This window comes from Stylophora pistillata, chromosome 3 (assembly GCF_964205215.1).
Source record: "Stylophora pistillata chromosome 3, jaStyPist1.2, whole genome shotgun sequence".
In the NCBI taxonomy this organism is placed as follows: domain Eukaryota; kingdom Metazoa; phylum Cnidaria; class Anthozoa; order Scleractinia; family Pocilloporidae; genus Stylophora; species Stylophora pistillata.
In genome coordinates, this window is record NC_142521.1 from 31,434,335 (window position 1) to 31,455,287 (window position 20,953).

Here is a 20,953-nt window from a genome sequence, read left to right on the forward strand (position 1 = left end):
AAACTATAAGTAGTACCGGGAAACATCGGGTCAAAATCGGGTAAAATCGTCACTCACTCACTCACTCACCCACTCACTCACTCACTCACTCACTCACTCACTCACTCACTCACCCACCCACTCACTCACTCACTCACTCACTCACCCACTCACTCACTCACTCACTCACTCACTCACTCACTCACCCACCCACTCACTCACTCACTCACTCACTCACTCACTCACTCACTCACTCACTCACCCACCCACTCACTCACTCACTCACTCACTCACTCACCCACTCACTCACTCACTCACTCACCCACTCACTCACTCACTCACTCACCCACCCGCTCACTCACTCACTCACTCACTCACTCACTCACCCCCCCACTCACTCACTCACTCACTCACTCACCCACTCACTCACTCACTCACTCACTCACTCACCCACTCACTCACCCACTCACTCACTCACTCACTCACTCACCCACTCACTCACTCACTCACTCACTCACCCACTCACTCACTCACTCACTCACTCACTCACCCACTCACTCACTCACTCACTCACTCACTCAACTCGACAACAAATGTGGCTTCACCTCCTATGGGAGGCCGCAGTAGCCGCAAATAGACTTGTTCGCTAAAACGTCCGAGGTTCGTGCCTTTGTCGACAAAATCTATAAATATTCGCATCGATCACGCACCCTTCCGAGACATACTCGAAACTAATCGTTCCTGTCGATCGAGTGTCCATGATATTCCGACCGTCGACCCAAACAAGTAAACAGCCGGAGAACCAGGGGGGGAGCCGGTGTTTTCTGTCCGCAAAAACCACCGGAAAGCCGGCCATTGCATGACTTCGAAGAACATCTAAGGGGCCGACCATTTAACTCTTGAGGGGGGGACTGTGGGGGATTTTGAAAAACAATTTCCTGCAAGCGCTTGTTGGAAGAAAAAAATTGCATGCAGCCCAAATGTAACAGAAAAAAAGAGCTCCGACGAAGGGCTAACGCTCGAAACGTCAGCTTTTATAATCGTAACGGTGGCCAATTTACCATTTCAACTTTTTTGATATATTCAAAAGAAAAAAAGAGCATTAGAACGGAAAAAATATCCTGCAAAGCAGGTTGCTAGAAAACAATTTCTTGATGACAAGAAATCACCCACCCCCCTCCCCCCCCTCAAAAGTTAAATGGTCGACCCCTAACAAAAGTGGATAGGAGTTCTTGAAGTGGTTACACTCTTACCCTCAACACGGTGACGAAATGACTTCGCCTTCCTCCCAAGGAGGAGACTGGAGCCACAAAAATTGTTGTAACAAAACACCCCTATACGCCACGAGGCGAGAGCCATGTTTCGCTAAATCCGAAACGAATGTTACATAATATAAAATCATTCACTTACATGTATTGCGGATTTCTTTTCGCTTCACTTGTGACCTTTCGCTCACGGAAAAGTGGCTAAAAATAAAAAATATCCGTCCTCTTTCAACGAGCCTTAGTCACCTATGAGTAAAATTGATGTATTGGAGAACCGCATGAGAAAAAAAGTTGTTTATTTAGACAAATTTTCTATCATCACCAACATTTTTCAAGTGCAGATGGTTTGCTGCGATTTTGGCTAAAACGGACAAATCTTCACACGCACCGCTGACAAAATTTGTCCCGAGTAAAAAGTTGACAAAATCGGTCGGTCTTACGAGTAGAATAAATATATCTTATTAGACGTTTTGTTGTGTAGTATGGCTGAGTATTTTTACGAGTTGTGCCGTATTTTGACGAGCCCGTAGTTGAAACTTTGATGTCTAAAAAGGATAAAGAATTGTCAGAAATTTCCCAGGTATATTTCAGAGCCGGGTGAAAAGAATTGACTGCGGTTATGAATTGAGTGAGCTCCTCTCTGGTAGAGGAGGTAGCGCCGATACAGTCGTCGATGTAGCGACCGTAGAGTTCAGGTTTGGACCCGTTGTATTGGCTGAAAAATTGATGTTCGACAAAACCTACAAAAAGATTGGCATAGCTAGGTCTCATTTTGGTGCCCATGGCTACACCACTGGTTTGTTTGAAGAAGTTGTTTCCGAATGAAAAACAATTGAGTGTGAGCACTAGTTCGGCTAGGCGTAGTAGTGTTTCAGATTTAGGTTCCTTATCAGTACGTTGATCAAAAAAATGTTTAAGGGCCAGAAGGCCTTCGCCATTAGGAATGATAGTGTAAAGAGACGTAATATCCACGGTGAAAAAAAGACTCCCTGCAAAGCACTCATTCATGCACAAGCTGAGCAAAGAGCCTCGTCTGGTAGACCTGGTAGGCCAAAGCTTATCATTACCGAAAGCCAGTTATCATACTTGAGTGAATATGGGTTTAAAGCAGTGGAAATGGCGCGCATGTTTGATGTGTCAGAAAGTAAAAATTCTTTCGCAGATGGATCAGACATCCTTGCTAGACAGACTTTTCCCACAGTTCGCGCTCGACCCAGTCCTTATTGTACGTCACGCCTGATAAAAACACGAAGAACAAACTGGAAACAAATGTCACGCTTGAGTAAAACGAACGGCTTTTTAAAAAAAACGAATGGTGAATTTAACGGAACTAAAGCAAAAGCAGAAAAATTACAAAATGTCAAAACAATAGTGAAGAACAGTCACCAAAATCGTTAATTGTATTGTACTTTAGTAAACATACGGACCTGAGATTCTATAAGGAATGGTTTCAGTAAAATCCATACTATACCTAAACAAAACCGTAATCCTGAAGGTAATTTAACGTTTTGCCATTGTTTGCTAATATCAAATCCATACGAACCTTTTAAAGAGAGAAGGAAAACTAAAACCGACGTAATCGTGTGTTTCTCTTGGCATTCAGTTGGAAATCACTCTACACCAACTAGGATCGCAACCACGGAAGGGTTTTGAGTCTTACAAAAAAGCCTCAGGGGAGAAGCATAGGATATGTCGGTGAGGACCCATCACATTATTAAGACGGTTAGTAGCCACTTTATCCACAAATTCAAGTATGAAGTTGGGACAAAGGTTTTATTTTCAATTAAACTGGTTTTATGTTATTGCTACTCCAAATTTACTTCAGTGTGTACTGAAGTTTCGTACTGTCGAACCGTAATAAGCAGTTTTGGCGAATTTGTTTCCCCTATTCCCCCTTACTCCTCTTAATTTTTACCTTTTTTAAGCGGTCACTCTTTACTGAGTCCAACCGGCCTCTTTGTATTGTCCGCCATTTGTATTGAACGATCAAAAAACAGCTGATAAAGGAACCTCTAAAATCCAACTAGGAATAATTCTTTTTTGTTCGAAAGAGTCTGTGAAGAGTTCTACATAAAAGAAAAGGAAAATCTCTTTTTACGCATTGGCAATCTATGTTTTAACCGCCTCCCGGTTAGCTCAATCGGCATAGCGCTGGACTGTTGTGCGGGAGGTCGAGAGTTCGACTCCGGCCGGACCAACACTCAGGGTCTTTAAATAACTGAGAAGAAAGTGCTGTCTTTGTAATAATATATGCAAATGGTTAGACTTTCTAGTCTTCTCGGATAGGGACGATAAATGGAGGTCCCGTCTCACAAGCCCTTATATGTGATAAAAATTGTGGGACGTTAAAGAACCCACACTCTCTTCGAAAAGAGTAGGGCACGTAGTGCCAGGTGTTGTGGTCTATCTATGTGTAGTGTCTAATCTACGGTGAATTGGGGAGGGAAGGTGAGATCAATACATGGACTGAAGTGGCTGCATAGTGCGCCTGATGAATTCTGGCGTCCGATCTCACCTTAACTGATTGTAAAGCGCGACTGATTATCTATATAGTAGTTTGCGCTATATAAATGTTAAATTGTTGTTGTTGTTTATGTTAAATTTCATAAGATGTTCATTCAAGAACAATATTAACAACGCTTGTCTGAACTACACGAAAATTTCGCCAGCTTGTGATATCTCTTTGTTGTCTATCGGTTTTGGAATGAAATATGCTCCAGCATAATTGCTTAAAACATTTTGAGCTCCAAAAGGCCTCTTTCGATCGGAAGGGTACATAAAAATGACCATTTTAAAAGTTTTGAAAGATAGTCACATTGCATGTTTACATGATCCATGTGTCCTTCACTATATTGGACAATTATTTAATGAGAACTGAAAGAAATATTTCTCCTTACTTACTGTTTTTGCAGTTAAAGGGACCGGAATCCTTGTTATTTTCTTCCAGCCTCCGTCGGTTCCTTCCCGCGTTGTTTTCAAATTCGTGCCAGAGCAGTTTGAGACATCTCTTGGTTGAACTGACAGACAATATTAGTGCAGAAGGTTCTACATTATATTAATTACAAGGTTCGATTCTCTTTTCCTACCTATTTTGAAATTCTCCTTCGCCCATAGGTCGAAAACCCCGATGAAAAAAATGACGTAATATCACGCCACATATCACGCCACGAGTGTGGTTAGCTAAACTAGTAAGGTGTACTTTGGACGCTCAATGATCCATGCATAATTTGTAAACAAGTTTTCCTTTTTCATCTGCATCACAACGTGCAACGATAACAACTGAAACTGGCGAGACCCTTTGCTCGAAAAAGAACGCTGATTTTATTCATCTTCGGTTTGCCTTCTAACTTGTTATTTAGACTTTGACGGATGCTATCAATAATACCCATGTGCAGTCTTGAAATCAAACTTGAATAACTGAACTTCTATTTCGTCACCACTGCTACAAGGTATCCCATGCTCATATGATCCCTTGTCGCAGTAGGTGACTCATAGAATTCCAATCAAACTTCAACTTACAGGTAAGTCTCGTTTAATTTTCTAATTTTGATTTATTTTCATACGTCATCACATTGGTCATAATAAATAAAACAAATAAACCATGTGCGAAGCGTGGAGAATAGTCCATTTACGTTGTGTCGGTTATTGCTACAATAATCTACAAATATTTGGATTTTTCTTTTACAAATGTCCTATTTATTCTAAGCTTCAGAAGTTAAGTATCCATCTTAATTTTTTTCAAATTCTGCTTGCACGAACTTGCGTTTTAATCTGCATGAGTAAACTGTCAGAATAATAATTTCTTCTCGTCTCGTTTCGTCTCATGCATGGTTGTTTTCAATATCTTTTGAAACAGATATGGACTTTTAGAATAGACTAAGATCAAAATAAAGAATTAAGAGTAACATATGGTACCAAAGTGGGTCTGAACACTTTGATGACGAGGATTTTAAGCTTACAGACAACCGAACTAGGATATTGAAGGCGGTTGGTGTTTAAAATGCCGCATGGAGCGCCGTGCAGAAAAGAACACGATGCGTAAATATTATGAATGATTAAGCAGTCCTGTGGTTACTCAATATTTTTCACGCAAGATACAGCCTCGTCGAACTGCGTTCGCTGTAAACGCTGTTCTGCCGGTGACGTACTTTTTTAAGGGCTGAAATCTTTTCTAACTTTAGCTTATTCCTTTTAAGACTGACAATTGCAAAAATGTCAAAACAGCCTTCAAGACGCCTACATTCCCGGATGTCAGGATGTGTGCTAAGAGTGTGTCGCTAACTTGGTTCTTGCCACAGTTTGATGTCTGCTGTGATGTATTACGGAACAGACCGACGGTAATATGGAATCAATTTGTATTTGTCATATGATAAAGAAGCAAAATATTGTTTATAGTGACTTTATCTATAGTCTGTCCTCCATGCCAATGGATCAAAACTTACAATACGCGGGAATGATATAAGTCATATAATAATACGAGCCCCGCCGAGATTTGACCTCTAGTTTTCGACATACATCTTACAGCTATTCTGAACTTCGTATCGATAAAGCGCGCGGGAAAGACAAAAACAACACAAAAGAAACCTTAACGTAGCGTTTTTATGGCCAGCAAAAAAGCTGTAACTCCCAACGGGTTAAATACGAACCAACATAATGACCAGCTCCCAGTTGACTTGTTAGCTCAGCTGGTAGAGCACTGCACCGGTATTGCAGAGGTCGTGGGTTTGAATCCCGTACAGACCTGAATTTTTTAAAGGCCTTATTTCCACTACTACATAAGAAGGGTTCATTACCGCGAAGGTCGTTTTCATACATTCCCTAAAGGTTCGTTGTTTAAAAAGGAAAGCTTAAAAAAAAGAGAAAAAGAAAAAGCAAAGAAAGTTTGGATCGTTTAGAGCGGACATTTTGTTGCTTCGTTTTCCGTCTTTATTTTTGCCCAGTTCTGCAATGTAAAGCCTATCTTAGCTTGTGCGTTCCGATGCCCTAATATGATAAAATGGCATAATAAGGGATAATAATAATACTTAAAGAAACGAATGCATGACAGAGATATTCTTAAATTGAAAGCATCGCGTTCTAAGGATGCTAATGACTGGCTACAATTTAAAAAATGTCGCAACCTAGTTAATAACGAAATCAAAAAAGCAAAAGAGCTCTATTATAAAAGAGCATTAGATGAAAACGAAGGCAATTCGCGCCAGACCTGGAGGATTGTAAATGAGCTCAAGTCGAGGAAAACTAATAATTGTTCCATAAAAGAAATCAAAAGCAACGGTAACTCTATTTACGGCCCTCCTGAGCTGGCCGATTCCTTCAACAATCACTTTTCTTCTATTAGACCCAAGCTTGCTAGCCAGATTTATTCTAATAATGGTCCATCACACCTACATTACCTTGAGGGAACTGACAAACGTTTTGAGTTAAAATGTATTAATCCTTCTAAAGTGTTCTCACTTTTGTCTAAGCTTTGTAAATCGAAAGCCACAGGCTTAGATATGATATCTTCGCGACTTCTTAGGGAGTGCGCCGATCTGATAGCTGATGCATTGTGTTCTATTTTTAATCAGTCCATCAGATCAGGTGTTTTCCCTCAGGAATGGAAATGCGCAAAGGTTATCCCACTTTTCAAAGAGGGAGATCACTCCGACTTAAACAATTATCGCCCAATTTCTATCGTCCCTATAGTAGCTAAGGTGTTTGAGCGTATCATTTATGACCAGGTTTACGGTTATCTCACTGAAAACAATTTGATTTCCAGCCAGCAATCTGGTTTTCGTTCGCTCCATTCAACTGTTACTGCCTTGCTGGAGGCCACAAACAATTGGGCCTTCAACATTGATAAAGGCAGTATAAATGCAGTTGTTTTTCTCGACCTAAAAAAGGCTTTTGATACCGTTGACCATACAATTCTTATGTCTAAATTATTGGAATATGGTATCCGCGGTATCGCTTATGAATGGTTTAGCTCATACCTAGATAATCGCCATCAACAATGTTTCATAAATGGTTCGCTCTCAATTAGTCAAGTTCTCACTTGTGGAATTCCGCAAGGAACAATTCTAGGACCTTTGCTTTTTGTTCTATACATAAATGATCTTCCTAATTGCCTGTCTAATTCAGTTGCACGTATGTATGCCGACGATACTCACCTGACCTTTGCCAGTAACAACATAGAAATGATCAATGATGTTATGAATCACGACCGATCCAAGTTAACACATGGCTCACTGCAAACAAATTGACTCTAAATTCATCTAAAACTGAATTCATGTTAATTGGATCGCGGTAAAGGATAGGTACCTACGATACTTCCCCTAAACTAATCATAGGTGGTGACATAATTAAACAAGATAGCTCAGTCAAATCTCTGGGTGTACATATAGACGAAAACCTTTCATGGAATATGCACATTGAAAAAATAGCCAAGAAAATCGCATCGGGCATTGGAGCAATTAAACATTGTAGGTCTTTTGTTAATCGAACCACGCTTGAGTCCGTTTTCAATGTCTTAGTTCAACCGTACTTTAATTACTGCAGCGAGGTCTGGGGGCATTGTAACAAGGGTCTTTCGAATAAGCTCCAAAAGTTGCAAAACCGGGCTGCCCGTATTCTGACCTTCTCCAGTTATGACACAAGCGCTGATCCTCTTTTTGTGCAACTTAACTGGAGACGGTTAAATACTCAGCGACAAATACAAGTTGCCACCATGGTCTATAAATCTATACATGGTCTTGCGCCCGACTATCTTGGTTCTCTTTTCACTAAATATGATCCTCCATATAATCTAAGGAACTCTGACAACGAACTAGCTGTTCCATTGCCCCGCACCAATTTCCTGAAAAATAGCTTTAGCTATAACGGTGCGGTTATCTGGAATAGCTTGTCCCCTGAATTGCGGCAAGCAAAATCACTTCAATCCTTTCGAAATGGTTGTCGCAATTTCTTCGTCTGAATCGACAAAACGCACACGGCATCTATGTAAAGCAGAATTTCTTTATTTTTTCTATTTCACTTTTAAATTTTAGATCATGTTTATATAGATTAAAGTAGATTGTAACTGTAATAATAGATTGTAATAATATTATTATTTTATCTGATAGATTTACCGTGTCTAAATAAAAATAAAGTTCAAGTTAATAAGAGGCTATGCTATACTGGTCTACTGGGAAATAACATGCATGCATTGTCTATACATTGCATCGTATGAGCGTCTTTTCAAAAGCAGTGGTAAACGAGTGAAAAATTCAAATTCTGTTGGACCTAGAGCTGAAAATCAAGTTATGGAACCCTTGAATTTGGGAAAAAGAATCTCGGGAGAGAATTAAATGACAGCGAGGATTCCCAAGATCGAAATTGTTGATGATGTTGTTGTTGTTAACGCTGAACCTATAGGTCATCCATTTATTACAGCTGTTGCAGAAGGTTTACCACGGTAAAATATGTTATTATTGGTAAGAATGGGTTTACTTAACGAAAGACGTAATTCTTTTGTTAAATGCACAGGACAAAGAAAATGAATCTACGGGAAATTAAGCTTATAAGAATTGAGCTACAGATATAAAAATTTCGCATGTAGATGGTCATTCACTGAGATTGATCAGAGTCGGGTAAACCGCGTAACTCGTGTGTCACAAAAGCCCTGTATACTGCAGAGATGAACAACGTCGAAAGCGCCTTGTGAGACAACCGATTAAAAAAATATGGTAAATTTTGGACCTGCTTGCAATTTAATCGTAATTTCCAAAAGAATATAATTTATTACACTCTTGTCAATTCGTAGTGGTCGAATTAAAGAAATTGAGAAAGAGCAGCTTTTTATTGGTTGATACCAAATATCTCGATGGAGTAAAAAAAAATTAATTTCATTTGTACTTTTCAGTTTATTGGCAATTTGCCGGTTTGTTTCTTCTTATCAGACCCATACGCTGCTTTTCCGGCAATCTTCACTTCTCAAGATTTGAACTGATTTAACCAGCCTTGAGGATCAAATCAAGCTATTTCAAATCAAGCCTTGAGGATCAAATCAAGCTATTTCAAGGAAATTCTTTACTATTGAGGATGATCCTGGTGATTGGGCGCTCTCTGATTGGTTGATTTCCACGGTACACCTGTTTACCTGAGTAAATCAAATTCGAAACAGTTTATCTCAAACCACAAATTTACATATTTACCGCTACTGATGACTCCATCAGAGCAAAAACACCACGAATGTACACAGCGATTTGAAGCTTTGACTTGGAAGAACAAACCATGTTTCCTCTAGAATTAACAACGTCGTGGTGTAGAAGATCTAGCATAATTTTTTGCCTCATTGTCGCTGTCATGGTTGCGGCTTGTGAAGGCACAAAAGACAAGAAAAGGGCGCAAGAGGTTTTAGAAATTCAAGCCCACGACTCACAGTAAGTAATATTCTCTTGCTTAATATTTTGTAAGGGAATAAAATGATCATTAAGGCTCTCAAATTTTTACTAAGAGGAGAAGTGCGCCTTCCAATTCATTGAGCGTTACAAAATCTTGATTTTGTTTTCGATGTCACCAGCAAAAATAACAGGTTGATCTAGCTGGTGAACTAGTTGGACACCAAGACAAATCAGCACTTATCTATATATGCGTATACCCTGACAAGAAAGCGCATATATAAACATAACTTATTTGTGGCTTTTGACATATTATCTCCTTATGTATCGAACCACCCACCACAGAAGAAAGGAGAACTGGACGAATCTCTCATTAAACGTGTAAATTTTGGTTTAATGAAGATTTCATTTCTTTCCGAGTGGAGGTCACGACTTACAGTCAAATTCGCAAAGATTCGGAAAAAATTCGGAAACAATAAATTTTGGGGAGCTCATTCCGTTTCCTTTTAATACGACCAGTTTGTTTTCTTTTCATTTTCTGCCAGGGTTAAAAACATTTGCGATGTGGCCGATAGCGCAGTATTTCTGCTATGAAATCTCAGTGTGCTTACCGTATTTTCTTGAATAGAAGCCGCCCTTGATAAGAAGCCGCCTTTCAATAGAAGCCGCAAAAACTTCGTGAAAAGAAAAAATAGAAGCTGCTCTTGAATAGAAGCCGCAATACAAAGTAGATAAACACGAAAAATTGTTTCATTATAACATGATGATTTCTATTTCACCTTCTTCAACGATTTTATCTGTTAAGTCCTCTACATTAACCGCCGCCTGGTTAGCTCAATTGGGAGAGCGCCGGTCTGCTGTGCGGGAGGTCGAGAGTTCAATACCGGCCGGACCAACACTCAGGGTCTTAAAATTAACTGAGAAGAATATGCTTCCTTTCTTTAACATCAAGAATTGGTTAGATATTCTAGTCTTCTCGGATAGGGACGAATAAATGGAGGTCCCGTCTCCTGCAGGGTTAGGGGCAGGAGACGTTAATTTCCCACGCACGAGATTACTGTGTGATGGATGTCCTCCCCTGGGGTGGGTTGGGTGGGTAACAGGACCCCCGTTGATACCAGTGTTTACTACACTGAAGGGGCTATCCTGTATAAATATAGATGTCTGTCTGTCTGTCTGTCATTATCCACATTATACATCTCACCTTTCGGGTTGAATGGAGTCATCTAACGTAGGCATTGGTACATGCTCGATGCTTGCATGTGACTCCTTTTCATTTTGAAGCCCTCCATACCCTCTAGTGGATTTGCCACGCTGTTTTCAAAGCGACTTTGCTCGAAGTGGGCCGAACAAGGCGATCTCGCTAGTCGAAATCAAAGCGCTGCTTCTGGACGGAATTTAACCCATTTTGCCCTCAAAGTGGGATTGGAGGGGAAAACATGTATCAAAATACCAGGTGTTTAAAACGAATTCGTACAACTTTGACAGTTCGGGGCCCCAGCTACACAATATAACTACCTTCCTCTCGTTTTTCACCATGTTTCACGGTTTTGAGTCAAATCAACTGACGTCACAAGAAAAAGCCATGTGGCTTTTTGGCAACCCGTCCTGGCAACAATTTTCAAGTCAATTTTTAAGAGCAAACATTTTGAGTAAACAGGTTGTACGTAACCACCCACATAACCTCTGGAGTATTTGAGCGTTGTACAACCTTTTACTTAGAATGTTTGCTGAGGCAATTCGTTCTGCCAACTTTGCACTGACGCAGCCGAAAAACGCCATTCAATAACCAAATTCTAAAAGAATTCTATTAGAATGTCGCTATTATGTACTTTACAGCCATTTAAAGGAACATCTTATGGAACAAATGGGAATGGACGAGGAGGCGGCAGTTAAATACCTGAATGTAAGTACAATGTTTACTTTTGTAAAATACCTCTCTCAAAAAATAAATAAATGTCGTCGTTTACATTAAAAGAGAATAGGCGCCCTCGGAATCTCTCTTCAAACGACCAAGCGCTCATAAGGTAGCAGCTAAGCGCATTCACTGTCGGTGATCGTTCAGTGGTAGCCGAAAATATTTTTTTCTGTTTACCAGTTTTCAGAACTACCGTTTTCAGGTTTATTCGTGGAAGCGGGCAAGAGGCTTGAGAATTCTTTATTTACATCATCATTTTGCAATAAGCACCACATTCGATATTCGTATCCTAGCAGTACTGATCTTGCTGAGTGGACGAGCCTGTTACGGGTCTCCTACATGTGCAGCTCAATCGTAGAGCACCCGAAGTAATTATCGGAAGGTCGTAGTTTTGACTCTTGTTGGACGCACTCGGAGTTCTTTATCTCCGGGTTTGTAAGCTTATGTCGTTCACTGTGAATACATCATCTTTCACCTAAATCGCCAAGCTTAACATTTACCATACTCAAAATTCTTTTTCTATCAAAACGAGCTGGCTTTTAGCATTTTCCATGGAAATGGAGTGAGAACAAACTAATTTTCGTTGCCGAAGGAAAACATTCGCATATATAATATGCATGGCGATTATCAACAGACTCTTTCAGTAGACCATCGTAACATTCACCCGTCCCTCTATGCAGACAACTTCTTCTGTAACTCCGCTTTGATTTTTGGCTCAAACCTTTTGCCTCTTAACGGTTTTTTAGGAAACCAAGGGAGAGGTTCAGTTCTTCTTGATGCATGACTATGATAATAACAGCAAGTTGGACGGTCTAGAGTTGTTTCAAGGTCTGTCACATCATGCCCACTCCCAGGACGAGGAAGGTACGCGCAGATGGATAAGTTAAACTGCAATCTAGACAGGCCCTCTTTCCTCCGCAGAGGCTCTCTCTAGTAAATGTCTGTTGAGTATCCACTAGCACGGGAAAATCATCATTCAAATTCTCTGGTTCAAAGATCTAGGAAATCGTACCCACAAATCTTGATTATATGCCCTACAATATCTTTGAGAAAGACGGGAAACGTCAACTTTTGCTTAATCAAACTTGATTATTTTGCTTTACTTTAGTTTACTACTGATTTATTTTTAGTGTAGGCTGCTATTTATATGACCATTACAGTGTCCAACTAGAAAGCTCTTGCTACCTTGGACACTGTGCACATCTCAACCTTATTTTTATGGCCAAATATTACCTTTTTTTTTCTCTCTTTCTCTTATATTTAATATAAACCTTGTAAATGTCGTTTATAGTGTGAAATGAATAAAATTGAAATTAAAATTAAAAAAATTGAAATTGTTGAATGCAATGAGTGCAGGAGGAATTGGTTCATTGTCTTTTCGATAAGAATACAAGAAAAATATCCATTAGGGGATTATCAATTGATCCAACACCAAATTCTCCTAAGAAACATCATAATTGTTTGGCAGGTAGTGAGGAGAGTTTCCGATTTGATCTTGGGAGTGAAGGTGTAGAAATGTTACTTGTCTTAACTCTGATCAGTTGGGATTAATGTTTTTTTTTAATACTTTATTCAAGTTGATCACGAATCAAGCAAAATTGAAGAAGACGAAATGGCATCTTTCGTGGACACTATTTTAGAAGACCAAGACCGCAATGACGATGGGTACATTGACTACCCTGAGTTTGTGCTTTCTTTCCGTCCAACTTCAGGGCACAGTGGAGGGTCCTAACACGATAATGAAAATCAGACATGGAAAAGCGAATGATTTAAAGGACGTCTTCATTTTAAGGAAGTTGCTAAATCGAAAGGTTTTTTTTTTTTGGCCAACCAGTGTCAAAATGCAGGGATGAGTTACTTTAAGTAGAGCGCTTTTTAGATTAAGTTTCGCGAAACCGAAGCCAATCAAAACAAAGGTGGGATTAACGAAGAACCAATCAGAACATACGAATACCTGTAAGTGTCCTCAAGCGCGGGAAAACTCAAGTAACGAGGTCGTGATTGGTCGAGACGGTGGCGAGAATATTTTAGACCACTAACTGAGAGTAACAAAGCAAGAACACTCAACTTAACACTACTCTGTCCATGGCTCATGCAGAAAACAAGAATTAGACTGTTGCCTGGCCTTGAATTGGAATCAAGTGATGCGCAGAAGGCTTAAGTAGTATGTACTACCAATTTACCGAGTTGGTCGGGTCGGACGGGGAATATTTGGTTCGAAGTCATGACGTATGCGTCAAACGAGAGCCAAATATTTCTCCCATCTGGCCCAACCAAACTTATACAATGAGCATTTTAATATACGATCACTAAGTGTTGAAAATGTCGAAAACTTTATCTCAATCTAAATCAGACGCGATAGACAGGCCCACACGCGACAACCACAAAAAAGATTCAATGATAAAAAATTTTTCTTTTATTTTTTCGATTAAAAAAAAAAACACTCACGATTCGTCGAGAAACTAGACTTACGTGTGTCCTCAGTTCAAAATCACGTTTTAGGAAAGAGTTTTAAAAAATAAGCAAAGATATGCGAGTACGAGGCCGAACGGCTTTTTCCGGATCGGTTCAGGTCAACCAATGCGGTCCTACAGCTACACACGTTAGCTTTTACTATGGTTTTCTTTAGGATTGCGTGGGCGAGGCTGGACGGTAATATAACTGTTAGGTATCAAACACACAACATACAGAGCAGCAGTTTCTTCTTTTCAGTCGCAATCATGACGTCTAGTCCCGAAATCTTTGTCAATTCGGTAAGTAACAAGAGTTTAGACTTTCGCACATGAATTTCCAAAGGAAGACTTCCACACAATGATTCCTTTCTGGTGACGCTGCCTGTCTCAGAAACAAACAACATTCAACCAGGAGACCCTCATTTAAACTTCGCAAGTTTGTAAAACCCGCGAAGGAGCTCGGGAAAAAAAAGAGGCACAAGGAATGAATTCCAAAAACAGCAAAAACAACGCCACCAAAATCATTTAAACTAAAAATAAAAAGGACATTAATAATGTTGAAAAGGAAGTTCCAGTCGTTCTCACTGTGGTTTGACCTTTCTTCACACACTGGCCCAGTTGTTCAAAGTGTAGATAATGCTATCCAACAGGTAAATCACTATCCAAAGGATGCGTTAACAACACGTACTGCGCCATCCGCCGGATGGAGATTTATCTAAAGACAGCGTTGCCTACTCTTCGAACAATCGCGGAAAGAAGTTAATGACAATTATAATAGAAAGCAGCGATGATAGAGTCCGACTGAGGCCGTCAATCCTAAGATCACGGCTTCCACGACTTTCATCATTCTCTCTACTCAAACAGCTTCCCTGACACTGTTCCTACTTCGCAATCAATCTGAGACACCATCTATTTCTCCTCATTACAAATCTACACAGGCAGGCTCGAGAGCCTACAAGACAAACGACTAACCGCGTCATAACCGCATCCTAACCGCGTAGGACTTGGCAATTGGGGTTAATTTATGTTAGGGAGGCATTGCCCTGGTTACGTCACGTATGGATCTTTTATCCGTCGGAATACAGCCACTAGTTTGATTCCTTTGTTCCTAGTAACTTTTTGTCCTTCTTCTGTGCTTTGGTATAGTTTTTCCACGACGGGGTCCTGCGCCTATGAAGAAAATGGAAAAAAAATTATATCTTATTGCACATTGTACAGATCCGGAAATCAGGAACACATAGTTTGCGGCTTTTTTCAACTTTTTTCATCAGTTTTCATTCCTTTTTATCTATTAATTTGTGTGACCTTTTCCAAGACTTTAAAATTATGTACCAAAAATTAAAAATGAGTCCTGTCAAAACTCATTCAACGGAAACTCTCGTTCAAGCACGTTTGCACCTAAAGTCACATTATCCCGGAATCTTGTTCACCCAGCTTCCACATACACTCCTTTAAAATTTCTCTGGTTTCCACTCCAATGCAAGTTCTACTGACAGACACTACTCTTGCTCGCGGACAGCTCAAGTTTAGAGTAGATTAGAACCCCAGAGCTCCGAGTTTCCCCATTAGAGACACTTTTCTACTTGAATAGAGTACACTATTACCAGCTCATCATCACTGACTGCCTCAAACAACGGGTGTTCCATGAAATGCTTCTTCATCCAGTCACACAGGTCAGGAACATCAGTTATGGTGTAAACAAGACCCTTAAAGAACAAATGAAAATAGATGACACGAACAAAATTTTACCTCAACAAGTAGCACCCTGAACAACTTACCGTATTTATTCGACTATAAGCCAAGCAATTTTTACACAAATTAAAACTGAAGTGAAACATATTTGGAAAATCTGCTACGTTAAGAATCAACAGCCAAATAACCAGAGTGTAGTTACTGCTCACAGTTTGGAAACTTAACATTACATTTGCCACTTCCCCTGAACGCAATGAATTACGGTCTTTTCGTCCAATAGTCTTTTCGTTCAAAAGGTTTTTCATCTAAGTCTGTTCGTCTAATTGTTACGTCTTTTCTTGAAGCAAATAAATAACTTTTAGAAGGCTAGATAAGGCTATATAAAGAACTTATTAGTGCGAGCCGTTGTCATTTTGGTTCCGATAGCTTTGGTTACCAATCCTCGTTAGTTACGAATTCAACGTCGTTAATTGTGATAAATACACGGAGAAGATACTTCTTTGGGGTCATTTTGGCCTTAGTTTTATTTCTTTATCATTTTTGGCTTAGTTTTATTTCTTTATCATATTGGACCATGTTGTTGGTTATGTCGGACACTTAGTGACGATACTCTTAGTTGTTTATTGCGCCCAATAGACGATTAACAACAAGCCAAATAGTCTCATTTTTTGCGCGCGAAATAATTAAACGGCAGGTCTTTATTTTTGTCACTATCTAATAAAATATATCGCGTTACAACTTCATTTAAAACAATGTAATAACTTTAACGAAAAGATTTGATATTGGACGAATGGACCTAAGACTTTAGACGAAAAGACTCTTGGACGAAAATACCGGATACCAACACAATAACATCCCAAGAAATGTTTGGTTTTACAGGCTTCATTTTGACATTAGAAGAAAATCTCCAAAACTATCAGACCAAGTTATTTCAAATAGTGTTGGGAAAACATGTTGTTCATGAATCAAAGAATGTCTACAACAGGTGTCTGCAAAAACACAAGTGACAAGCTTTCTAGTTTAACACTTACACCTGGTACAATGAAGTGCCTGCTATGCTGGCAAGGCCGCCGGAGAATACTACAAAGTGTGCATGTTTGTTTCATATTTTCAAAAGTGACTTACCCCTTCTGCTAAAACGTATGCGTACTCAGCTAGTAATGTAGGGCTGGAATGAAAAATAATAATGAATTAGTCCAGTAAAAGTAAAAGGTGTTTGAACTCCACCTAAAATATCCCTGACAACAAAGTCCTTAAAATTATTTTTTTTATTGCAGAAGAGAACATTTAAAATTGACCTAAAGCACCCTTCCAAAGTTTGGTTTCAAGTATAATTCTGAAGTGTTCCAGCTGGATTTTACCTTTTTACTGGCTGTTCTTGAATTAACCATCTTTTAGCTGCAATGCCACATTACTAGGGGAGAGGGACATTGGGTTTTGTAGTATTGTGGCATTGGACAATTTTTTCTTGCAGTATTTCTGTAATTTTAACCTAGAACTGTGGTACTGTGGTATTTCCATACCTGTGCAATGCCATTTCTTAGCATTTTGGACAGTGTAAAAAATTATCCTCAAAATCCTCCACCATTTTCTGAGCATTTTCCAGTTTGCAACTGTTTCAGAAACAGGGTGAAAGCAAAAACTACTAGACTTGACCTTCATTAACAAATTCTTAATTGTTATTTCCATGTTATTTTACCTAAATGTAACATACTGAGTAGTGGTTTTGGCATGACAACAAGTTTGACTTGTATTAAAATATTGCAGTCTTTTGAGATTTTTGGTGTGATTTGCTGTATTTTCCTGATTTTTTTTTTTTGCAGTGTTGTGGTGTTCAGACCCCTGAAATGTCCCCCTCCTATGGCAGTCATACAACCTTCTTTTCCCATTATACTGACCTTATTATCCTCCACTTATGTTTCTTTTGCTTGAAATGAGGATCAGGAAACAGGAAGAACATTTTTTTGAGCTATGAAGTTTACACAAAATAAATAAAATGCTTGCATTTTATACACTAGAGAGCATTAAGAAGTGCACAATCATTTATTCAACCTACCACATTTCATTTAGAGTTAGAGTTGCCCATGGGGGGGGGGGGGGAGAGGAAGGTGGCAGGAAGGGGTATAATATTCACTATCCCACCCTTACCCCACTCCTTATTTTTTCATTGTTGCTCACCCCCTTAGTAAAAATTTCTTTCTCTTGCCAGCCTTCTGCTTCCATTAAAATCAAAGATGACCGTCATAATTTTCTCTAACAAAACACTGAGCACTCGCTCACCAATTTTACACCTGCAAGCTAATCAGATACAAACTCACCTGACCCTTGTGAAAATAATTGGGCAGGTACTTCATGGCATTTGTCCTGATAACATGAACATTCTGGTATTGCCCTGGATTTGCTTCTCTTAATGCCATCACTCTATCACTCACATAGTCACTGACCTAAATAAAGTTGTTGCAAGGCAGCATTATCCAAAGCCCAAGTGATGCATGGAAATAAGAATCCTAACACAGGAGAGCTGTGGTTACTCAGAGAAACATATCTACTCACATAGTCACTGACCTAGGTAAAGGTATTATTTGGTAGCATTATCCAAAGCCCAAGTGATGTACAGAAATAGAAATCCTAACACAGGTAAGCTGTGGTTACTCAGGGAAACATATCTACTCACAAAGTCACTGACCAAGGAAAAGGTGTTATTTGGTAGCATTATCCATAGTGCAAGTGATGCACAGAAATTAGAATCCTAGCACAGGTAAGCTGTGGTTACTTAGGGAAATATATCCATCTGTCTTTCTTTTTTTCCCATTATTTGGTAAGTGTTAACACCCTCAAAAATTTCTTTTGGGATGTGACATTCTAATTTCACCTTTGTTTATTCAGGTCATCAAAAGCACATCATCCAATAATCAATTATAATATTTATAACTGCTCTGTTGATTCATCAAACAATGCTTTTAATACACAATAAAAATGATGTTTCTCACACCATACCTATTCATAAGAACAATTCCTTAAAGTCCCTATTCACCCTCAAAGGTTTATATATATTTCGATTCTTTGCGTTATCAGGATTAATCTCCAAAAAAGATTTTTTTTGATTGATTAAATATTTCCCGAGATATGCCACCTCAAAGTTCATCCTTTGGCCATGCCCTTTTGAATTGGCCTGGCTAAGTTAATACTGGTAACTAAAAGTCCCTCATGACGTCACAGCAAGAATGTCTAAGTTCGATTGATGCGCCTACATTCACTTGAATATGCCTTTAGACGAATCTGGTGTATTTGAGCAACCAGCGACCACGCAACGAGTTGGCATTTTCACATCATTTTACAGCAATAGACACATGTTCTTAGAAAAGAAGTTAACATTCGTTCTTGTTGTGATGTCACTCGGCCCAGTAATTCTCTCCCGGCCAAGTCAAAAGGGCACAGCCAAAAGAGTAACTTTGAGGCGGCATATCTCGGGAAATATTTTATCAATCGCAAAAATTTTTTTTGAAGATTAATCCTGATAATGCAAAGAATCGAAATATATATAAACCTCTGAGGCTGAATAGGGACTTTAAAACAGTCACTTCTCTTTAAAGGCAAGTTTGATAGGCAAGTTGGTATAACATAAATGCCCCTAAGAGCAGTTTTAGCTCTAAAATACACTGTGCAAGTTCAGAATAAAAAAAATCTCTTAAAAAACCTTTGATTCCCACCTTCAGTCTTATTTCCATTCCAACCATTAGTGTATCTGGAAACATGGGAGATAAATCCACTACAAAAACAAGAAAGTATTACAAAAATATAAATGAGACTTGATAGATCTCCTAAAGACTGCTCTGAAATATAACTGTCTAAGGTTGTTACTGTAGATTTCAGATGCATTGGCAACACCAACAACCTTTTGTTTGTTTATAATATTAAACAAATCCATATTGCTGTGGGCCTGTACTGTTATAGATTGCCAAAGACATCAAAATGTTATAACAACAGCAGTGGCACACTAGACTGAGCATTATGTGCCACTCTTTTGTTCTTAACACATTTTGGCATCATCTATGATCTATTACAGAAAAGACAAATGGCAGCATGGACTCTATTTGTTAAAGTGATCATATTAACCTAATAAGCCACCATATCCACATCCAATGTCTGCAAATTCAACTCTTGAGGTTTTCCTGACTGCATGTGCTCCATTATCACCTTTTTCATGAAAGAAAGCCGGAAATAGAGCTCTCCAATCCATTGCATCTGGAGATACAGGACTGTAAGAAGACCAAAACCCATCAAATTCAATATTCAGGAAATGAAGCATACAGTTGTATTAATTAATTAGCCAAAATCAAGATACTTTATACTGCTTCAAAATATGTTTGGCATAACATGTGAAGGAAACTAAGCGTGTGGAATAATAAGCTGCAAAAGGCTTACTGTGATTAATTAGCAAAACAAACTGAAATAAAAATCTGTAAATTGCAAAATGAACCCAAAATCAATGAAAATCTGTAATTTGCATAAATGGAATCTTGCCTGTTTTGTTAGCAAATATATAGTAAGCACTGTGAGACCACATAATTCCCATAAAGAAACATTAAGATTTGAGGTCTTTCATTTTTTATCCACAAATTACTGTTCATAGATTTGGTTAATTAACTCTTTACTCAAAGATAGAAGACAAATTGCAGTGGTTCTCCAGTAAGGAAAAGGTAATGGCGAACAAACTCATATTTTGTCCCCACCAAAATAATACACCCCCCTCCTGACGCTACAGGATAGCCTAACACTTATCTGGGAAAGATTTCCGTATAACCCCATACCAATCAAAAACAAAGCCGTAGTCCCAAAGGAAATCTGTTGTTTTGCCTCTGCTTTCCATTTATCCAAGAACTGAATGCATAATGAAGTATGAGGTTATACGGAAATCTTGCCCTTATCTGCATCGCACGGAATGAAAATAGTTACTACTGTTATTGTTGTAGACGGGTCCGCACCTAGATATTTAAAACTTAATTATTAAGTACCCCTTCCACATGCCATGTAACGTACTAAATAAAATTAGTGATAAAAAATTGGCTCGGTATCCGGCATCTATTCTGACTTTACTTTTTCTCGAAAAATTGATCATCGTAACTCTCTCGATATTTTATACTCACTATTCAAGAGTGTGATCGGCCATGGGATTTGCATGAGCTCTTTGCCGGTAATACTTCTTCTGCGGAAGTGCCGCCATCTTTGATCATCAAAACACTTGTCTCCCACAATCCATTGCAAAGTAAACAAAACAAAACAAAGAAA

The 20,953-nt window shown here is 39.0% G+C and overlaps 2 protein-coding genes and 1 long non-coding RNA gene across 4 annotated transcripts in view; 1 reads left to right on the forward strand and 2 right to left on the reverse strand.

Annotated features, from left to right (window-relative positions):
- The window catches only part of LOC148735633 (uncharacterized), a 29,988-nt gene extending 25,684 nt beyond the window's left edge, over nucleotides 1–4,304 (reverse strand). Inside the window, exons 1-2 of the long non-coding RNA XR_015998812.1 lie at nucleotides 4,146–4,304; nucleotides 3,160–3,310 (exon numbers count right to left, since the gene is read on the reverse strand). This is a non-coding gene — a long non-coding RNA (uncharacterized LOC148735633). The remainder of the gene's footprint in view (nucleotides 1–3,159; nucleotides 3,311–4,145) is intronic.
- Nucleotides 4,305–4,453: 149 nt separating this feature from the next.
- LOC111344759 (multiple coagulation factor deficiency protein 2 homolog) lies at nucleotides 4,454–13,986 on the forward strand. Of its 2 annotated transcripts, none has more exons than XM_022952010.2 (6): nucleotides 4,454–4,765; nucleotides 5,441–5,581; nucleotides 9,161–9,643; nucleotides 11,441–11,507; nucleotides 12,266–12,383; nucleotides 13,097–13,986. In XM_022952010.2, exons 3-6 carry the CDS (start codon nucleotides 9,495–9,497, stop codon nucleotides 13,249–13,251), a joined length of 489 nt encoding a protein of 162 aa, XP_022807745.1. In that variant the 5' UTR covers nucleotides 4,454–4,765; nucleotides 5,441–5,581; nucleotides 9,161–9,494; the 3' UTR covers nucleotides 13,252–13,986. The 2 variants fall into 2 exon arrangements, with proteins under 2 accessions (XP_022807745.1, XP_088609689.1); XM_088753563.1 differs by having other exon boundaries at nucleotides 5,469–5,581.
- Nucleotides 13,913–20,936, reverse strand: LOC111344758 (tRNA (guanine-N(7)-)-methyltransferase). Its single transcript, XM_022952009.2, has 8 exons — nucleotides 20,812–20,936; nucleotides 19,781–19,923; nucleotides 19,375–19,433; nucleotides 17,983–18,108; nucleotides 17,563–17,633; nucleotides 16,790–16,832; nucleotides 15,577–15,678; nucleotides 13,913–15,142 (listed from the first exon to the last, which is right to left on the reverse strand). Exons 1-8 carry the CDS (start codon nucleotides 20,886–20,888, stop codon nucleotides 15,020–15,022), a joined length of 744 nt encoding a protein of 247 aa, XP_022807744.2. The 5' UTR covers nucleotides 20,889–20,936; the 3' UTR covers nucleotides 13,913–15,019.
- Between the last annotated feature and the right edge of the window lie 17 nt (nucleotides 20,937–20,953).

Coding starts and splice junctions, on each gene's coding strand:
- LOC111344759 (XM_022952010.2), top strand. CDS start 9,495: ATGTTTCCTCTAGAATTAACAACGTCGTGGTGTAGAAGATCTAGCATA. Junction 9,644..11,440: donor ATTCAAGCCCACGACTCACA/GTAAGTAATATT, acceptor TGTACTTTACAG/CCATTTAAAGGAACATCTTA. Junction 12,384..13,096: donor CCACTCCCAGGACGAGGAAG/GTACGCGCAGAT, acceptor ACTTTATTCAAG/TTGATCACGAATCAAGCAAA.
- LOC111344758 (XM_022952009.2), bottom strand. CDS start 20,888: ATGGCGGCACTTCCGCAGAAGAAGTATTACCGGCAAAGAGCTCATGCA. Junction 16,833..17,562: donor CATAAGTGGAGGATAATAAG/GTCAGTATAATG, acceptor TTTTCATTCCAG/CCCTACATTACTAGCTGAGT. Junction 15,679..16,789: donor CATACGTTTTAGCAGAAGGG/GTAAGTCACTTT, acceptor TTGTTCTTTAAG/GGTCTTGTTTACACCATAAC.